This window comes from Phoca vitulina, unplaced genomic scaffold (genome assembly GCF_004348235.1).
Source record: "Phoca vitulina isolate PV1807 unplaced genomic scaffold, GSC_HSeal_1.0 scaffold65, whole genome shotgun sequence".
In the NCBI taxonomy this organism is placed as follows: domain Eukaryota; kingdom Metazoa; phylum Chordata; class Mammalia; order Carnivora; family Phocidae; genus Phoca; species Phoca vitulina.
The window spans coordinates 6,583,277-6,589,998 of record NW_022589768.1 but is presented as its reverse complement, the minus strand read 5'-3'; the positions used below and the strand labels follow the sequence as shown (position 1 = coordinate 6,589,998).

At 58.4% G+C, this 6,722-nt stretch overlaps 1 protein-coding gene across 1 annotated transcript in view; it reads right to left on the bottom strand.

Annotated features, from left to right (window-relative positions):
• MFGE8 (milk fat globule EGF and factor V/VIII domain containing) overlaps nt 1-5,451 on the bottom strand; it is a 12,770-nt gene extending 7,319 nt beyond the window's left edge. Inside the window, exons 1-4 of the mRNA XM_032392118.1 lie at nt 5,316-5,451; nt 2,622-2,747; nt 2,101-2,236; nt 1,189-1,234 (exon numbers count right to left, since the gene is read on the bottom strand). Of these exons, the coding sequence (XP_032248009.1) occupies nt 1,189-1,234; nt 2,101-2,236; nt 2,622-2,747; nt 5,316-5,388 (381 nt within the window). The 5' untranslated portion in view covers nt 5,389-5,451. The remainder of the gene's footprint in view (nt 1-1,188; nt 1,235-2,100; nt 2,237-2,621; nt 2,748-5,315) is intronic.
• Nucleotides 5,452-6,722: the final 1,271 nt, after the last annotated feature.

The following is a 6,722-nucleotide window of genomic DNA, read 5'->3' as shown; positions in this document are numbered from 1 at the left end:
CAGGCTGTGGTAGATGGTCTTGTTTTCACGGGGCGTCAAGCAGCAGCGGGGGGGTGAGAGTGGGGGCAGGGACCGGACTGGTGGGAGGGAATTCCAGTGTGACCTGCTCTTCTTCAGTGTCCTCAGCCCACCTGGAGGACCGCCATATCCAGCCCAACCCCTGGCTTCCCCAGGACGGATTTGGGAGAAGGGGCACCCCAGTTGGCAGTGACCAATACTTGTACAGGACATCAAGCAATAAGCAAACCATGGGGCGCCTGGGTGGCTCAGTCATTAAGCGTCTGCCTTCAGCTCAGGCCATGATCCCAGGGTCCTGGGATCGAGCCCTGCATCGGGCTCCCTGCTCGGCGGGGAGTCTGCTTCTCCCTCTGCCCCTTCCCCCCGCTTGAGGTCTCTCTCTCTCAAATAAATAAATAAATGAAATCTTAAAAAAAAAAAGGCAATAAGCAAATCTGCCCGGACTTTTCTACAACCCCACTGGCAGGACTTTTCTGGGTGTGGCGTGAATACCATTCCATTTTCTCTCCTACTTTTTGCTCCTTCCAACTATTGGTCTTAAACCAGCCATCCGCCAAGTTGCCCCTGGCCAAGGGGCCATCACCTTCACCATTACCCCAGGGATGTGGTCCCTAGGGGGCCGAGCCCCTCTCATCCCCCAGAGATCCCCCATGCAGAGAAGCCAGGGATAGATCTATTCTTGCTACAACAGCCCAGGTTCATGCTGAGCTCGGTGCTAGGCCACTCTTGCCAGGAAAGTGTAGCCATGCAGCCAAGATCAGAACTGGCCAGGGGCTGAGCCAGGATTTACAACCAGGTCCTCACACCTCACATGTCCACACTCTGAGGGACCCCACTGTGCGTTCTTTGGGCCTGTGGGGTCCCTGTGGGCTCCAAGGCAACACACCACCTAACAAGGAGGGGCTGCAATGGTCCCTCTGGGGGCTCCCCCCGCTTTGCGGCTGCCTCCTGCCTTCTGCCCCAGGAGCTGCCACATCCAACCTGGGGCAGACCCCAGGCCGAAAGCTGAAGGCTAGGTGGGTAATTCCAACTCGGGCACGCCCATGGTTACCCTGGCTCCCCGCACAGTAATTAGTGGGCACACCTGGCCCCACCCAGGGCTGTCTGCCTTAGTGACCCCCCAACTACAGACCCGCACACACACAGACATGCACACATTCCTCCACCCAGGATCTCAAAAGACATCGGCCTCAGCCCCAAGCCCAAGGGACAGGCCCTCCATGCCGCCTCCTCTGAGGTGCTCTCCCCAGGCCCCAGCGCCCACCCAGCTGGCCCAGCAGCCCCTCCTCCTTCTGCAGATCCGCAAACCTCAGAGAGCATCCCCACATCTGCCTGAAGGGGAACCGTCTGCCCCTGCCCAAGATGCTCAGCGGCAGACCCACTGGACCGAAGAAACTGGACGCCCTGGAGATGCGGACTCAGCCACCCGCCCGCAGCAGGCGAGGACGAGTCCCAGCTCGGTGGGAGGGACTCCAGCTGGGCCAGGAGGGAGGACAGCGTGGACAGCCACCGCCAGCACTGGAGGCTGGGCACCCACCCAGGGCCATTCTGTGGCTGAGTGGATAACCAGGCAAGCCAGGCAGGTCAGCCCCTCTGCACAAGCCGGGCCTCTGACCGCCTGACCGTGAGGGGACGGCCCGGCCTGCCCAGGCCTCTCCCTCCTCCCTGAGCTCTGTGATGAGGCCGCAGTCAAACTTGGGCCAGGAACTGTCAGACTCCAAGGCCCCAGCCTTACTTACTAACCTCCTGGGCCCTAAGATTCAGAATGTGTTTTCCCCTCTTGGTAGAAAACTCTCAGGACTTAACCCTAATGCTGTGTGTCTGGTTCGTGGTGACCCAGGCAGCAGCACTCCCTGACCTCTGGGGCCACCAGCACCCTTCACTCCCCTGCAGTGACATCAGGCCTGGCCAGCAGTCTGAGGACAGAAGCCAAGCAGGGACTAGTCCAGGACAACAGAACCGCTAACTAAGGCTCTGTCTTACCCCCAATCTACCAGAGGAGGTCCTGAGGCAGGGAATGAGGCCAGCACATGGCCTGGGCTGCTGAGGACCTCCCCCATCAGAGCAGGCACCCCCAGGTACTCACTGATCTCACAGTGGACACCTGCATAACCATGAGGACACTTGCAGATGTACTGGGTGAAGACGTCCCCTCTGTGCGAGTCGCCAGTCACCTGGCATTCGGCATCATTGTAGCAGGGGTTTGGAAAACAAGGACCTAGGGATGGAGAGGCAGGTAAGCTGCGCAGGGGATCAGGAAGGAGCTGGGGACGGAGACAGGCAGCAGCGGATGCCCCAAAAGGACCCTCCGCGCAAACTCAGCCCCCTGCCCGCCTCCCCCTGCCATCCCCTCCCTCCCTCCTCTGCCTGACGGGAGCCTGGGCCAGCCTGCCGCCAAGAAGGGTCAGGTGCAGGCGAATCAGTCCCAGTGAGGGAAGCCCGGGCTTTCCAAGTGGCACGGGGAGTTTCCAGGGAAATTTTGGCTGACCACCACGGGAGAGGTGCCGGGGACCACCGCCCACTCGGGGATGAACTGGGCCCGGCAGCCGGGGCTGCAGCTGGGAGCTGGGGGTGGAGAGGGACGCAGGGCCCAGGGCAGATACCTTTCTCTGTCTCATTGCAGATCAGGCCCGTGAAGCCTTCGGGGCACAGGCAGTAGAAGGGGGTGTTGTCCTGGCCCAATAAGCAGGTCCCACCATTCAGGCACTGGCTAGAGTCACAGAAGTCACCTGCAATGTCACCAGCTCAGACTCAAGAATAGCAAGTCATTCATTCAGTAAATACTGGGGGCGGGAGGGGGCTATCATGTGCAGGCTGGGTCGCTGAGACAGGGGAACCAGGTGTGGTCCAGGCCTCAAGAAACCACTGGAAAGAGAGGGACAGTCACTGGGTGATGAAGAGACATCACCAGCTCTGACAGAAGCCTGCATAAAGGGCCACTGGAAGTATGGTTTCTGCCAGAGTTGGAAGTTTTGCAGCGGGGACAGGTGAGCTGGGTCTAAGAGATGGAGTGGAGTGTGCCCGAATGGGGAGTGAGGAAAGAATGTTCTAAAGAAGGGCAGGAGCACAGGGCCATGGCAAGCTGGAGAACAGGACGACAGAGCAGAAAGGGTAGGTAGGGGCCAGACCCACAGGGACCTTAGGAATGACAAGTTCAGACTTTCCATCCTGCAGACCCTTAACCTTCCTTCAGCTGCCCACCGTTGTCCACCAGGGGAAAAAAGAAAAAAAAAAATCAGAGATTCTCAAGGGTGAGGTGGGAGTGGGGAAGCCATTTCCCGTTCTGGAAAGGAGAATATGGAGAAAAGGCCCTCTGCAGAGCTGTGGATGGGCTCCCCTGGGGCAGGGAGGTGTCCTGGGGCTACACAAAGATCCCTAGGGCTCCAGGGTAGGAATCTGACAGGAGTGTCTCAGGCAAGAGGCTGCACGGGCCTCCTGGTGAGGAGGAATTCAGGTGAAGAGGTGAGGAGGAAAGCAGATTTGGGAACCACCGCAGACGGAGGAGGAGGGCTGGAGAGGACCACACCACTTCAGGCTGGGGGGGGGGGGCCTGGGGGGCAGATTTGAGCTATTGGTGCACCCCACCAGGCCGGCAGGCGGGTAGGGGATCTCCTAGCTGACCTTCGCATCCCAGAAGGGCCTAGCCCATCATGTGGGGTAAGACATGAGAAATCGCTTTTCCTCCCCACAGAGTCATGCCATCCCAGGTTGGGGGGGGGGGGGGGCTCCTGAAATCCCAAAGCTCCAGAGAGCTGGGCCAGCTCCGGAGAACGGAGCAGAGGGAACAGCGAACACCGTTAATGAGAACTAGAGCCCTGAGCGCCGCCTGGGCTGCGCCTGGGAGCTTAGGGCAGGCGGCTCCCAATGAGCTATTAGTCAGTGGCTTTAAATAGCAGGTTAATCCCCTCCCCTGACCTGGCAGGCTGTGGGCACGGCCACAGAGGCTTGGGAATGACCAGAGTCCTGGGCTCCTGTCCCAACAAAATCCAACTCCCCTTCTCCCCAACCAACCGCACCCTCTCTCCATTCTGCTCCAGGGCAAAGCGGTCCACTGGGGAAAAAAGGACAGTGCAAGGTGGCCTCTACCCCCACCCCCACCCCAGCACAGGTCTTAGGCTGACTCACCTGCACACAACAGTCCTGGTACTTTCCCCTTTTCAGGAAAAGCCAGATCACCCTCTACAAAACCGCCTTGGCGATTTCAGAGTCCTGTCTTTTTGGGTGATTTCCCTAGGAACATTTAGCCAGGGCTCAGGTTGTGGGGACACAGAGGAGTGGAAAGGGACTTCAAAGACCCAGCTCGGTCTCAGGGTCGCTGGACAGCCACCAGTTGCGAGTCCCCAAGTGTGCGCGAGCTTGGAGGGCCCTTGAGGTTCTGGCTCCAGGCCTGGGGGTCGGACTGTGGCAGGAAGACAGCGCCAGGGCTCAGCTTTGACCCCCCCACCCCTGCTTTCTTTGAGAAAATGAGGGAGGGGGTGCCCGAAGCGCGCCGACCACGGGTACCTCTTCAAAGCCCTGGAGGCGACAGGCTGTGTGGGCCCCACGGTGAAGAAATGGGGCATCCCCAGGACCAGCCCGCCGGAGGCCCAGCTGTGCGCGGGAGGCCTCCTCGGCGGGGGAGGAGGAGCAAGGAAGATACAGCGGCACGCCAAGGCCGCGGGAGGGAGTGGAAGCCACCAGTCCAGGGGCGGCCCTCTCCAAGTCCCTCCCCAGGCTCTTGCCGCCCCCCTCCTCCTGGGCCCCACCCAGAGCCCCATCCCCTTCCTCCGCCTTCCTCCGCCTTCCCGGTCCTCGCTCATCCCACCGGACACCTACAAGCGGGGATGCAAAACTCCAACGACCAGAGCTTGCGAGGGAGTAGCCAGGGAAAGTTGGCTGGACAAGACTTGTCAATACAAGAGTCCCATTAACTTCCAGGTGGAAGACGCTCCAGAGTCGGGCACAGTTCAATGGCCTCATTTTACAGATGGGAAAAGAGAGGCCCGACACAGCAGATTCCTTTGTTATGTGTAAGCCCCATCCCTGGGGGCCGTGGGGCTGTCACCCGGTGTCCCGAGTCCCCGCCCCACTCTCAAGCCTCTATCACCGCCCAGAACGCCCGAGCGCGGAGACCGCAGGAGAGGCCGAGCGCATCCCCGCGTCCGGCCGGGGCGCAGCCGGAGAAGTCGCCCCTCCGCACGGCCCCGGCTCTTTGGCCAAGTTTGTAAACAGTGGAGGTGGAGGGAGGGCTGCGCGGCGAACTTCCGAACGGCGCGGAGAGGAGGGGCGAGGGCCAGAGGGCGGCGCGATCGACTCACCGGAGGCGGCGAAGAGTCCCGAGGCGCAGAGGAGCGCGCCGCACAGCGCGGCCAGCAGGCGGGGGCCCGGCATGCCGTGGGGACGCGGGCGCGGGAGCGGGCGCTCGGGCCGTGCACACCGCGGGGCTCTCTCTCCGGCTCCTGGACGGGAATAAATCAGGCAGCGCGGCGCCGCCCCCGGCCCGCGAGCTCCGCCCAGGCCCTCGGGAGGCGGACCCGGGGCGGGGCTCCGCGGCCAGCCAGGGAAGGGGGGCAGCGAGGGGTCCGCGCCCCCGCCTCCCGCCTCCCGCCGCCACGCCCCGCATCCCGCGGGGAGCGGGTGACCAGGCCCCCGAGTCCTGAGTCGCCTGGACCGGGAAGGCCTCGGGAGGAGTTGTTCGGTGTTTCGGTTTTTTTAAATTTTAGGCTTAAGATGCTTAGCCCTTATCCATAATGAGAAAAATGCAAATTAAAAGTACAGTCAGTGCCAGGTTTCACTTATCAGATTGGCAAGTGTCGAATTATTAGCGCACTGTTAATGCGAGGCTGTGGGAAGCAGGCCCAAGCCGAATTATTAGCGCACTGTTAATGCGAGGCTGTGGGAAGCAAGCCCAAGCATGCATTGTCGGAGGGAGTCTAAATTGCTTCAACTTCTCCGGAGAGCTACTTGGTAATACCTACCAGAGTGACCGAGACGGAGACCCTAAGACCCTAGCCATTGCACTTAAGAGCATTCCTTCCATCCAAATTCACTGTGTAAAATGACATATATACAAAGATGTCCTAGCGTATCATAGCAGCATCCTTTGAAATGATAAAAGACTAAAAAGGGAATCAGCAAACCTTTTCTATAAAGGGTCAGATAGAAAATATTTTAGGATTAGCAGGCTATACGGTCTCCAGAGCAACTATTCACCTCTGCCCTTCTGGCGGGCAAGCAGCTATAGACAGTCTCCCAGGAAATGAGCATAGTGGTTGCCTAAGGGGAAGGAAACCAGGGGACCAGGGTGGGGAGAGACTTGCTGGTCACATTGACTTTTATCTAGATGACTCTTTTTATCATCTCTCTCTCTCAAATACATAAATAAAATCTTTAAAGAAAAAAAGAAAATAATTTCATTTATAATAGCATCAAAAGGAATAAAATACTTAGGAATAAATTTAAAGTGCAAGACTTGTACACTGAACACTACAAAACATCATTGAAAGAAATTAAAGACCTAAATAAATGGAAAGTCATCCTTGTTCATGGATGACTTGTTCTTGGAAGACATCTTGTTAAGATGGCAATAATCCCCAAATTGGTATAAGATCAACACAATCCCTATCAAGATTTCAGCTGCCCTTTTTCAGAAGTTAACAAGCTGATCCTAGAATTAATATGGAAATGGATAGAACCGAGAATCTTTAAAGCAATCTTGTAGGGAA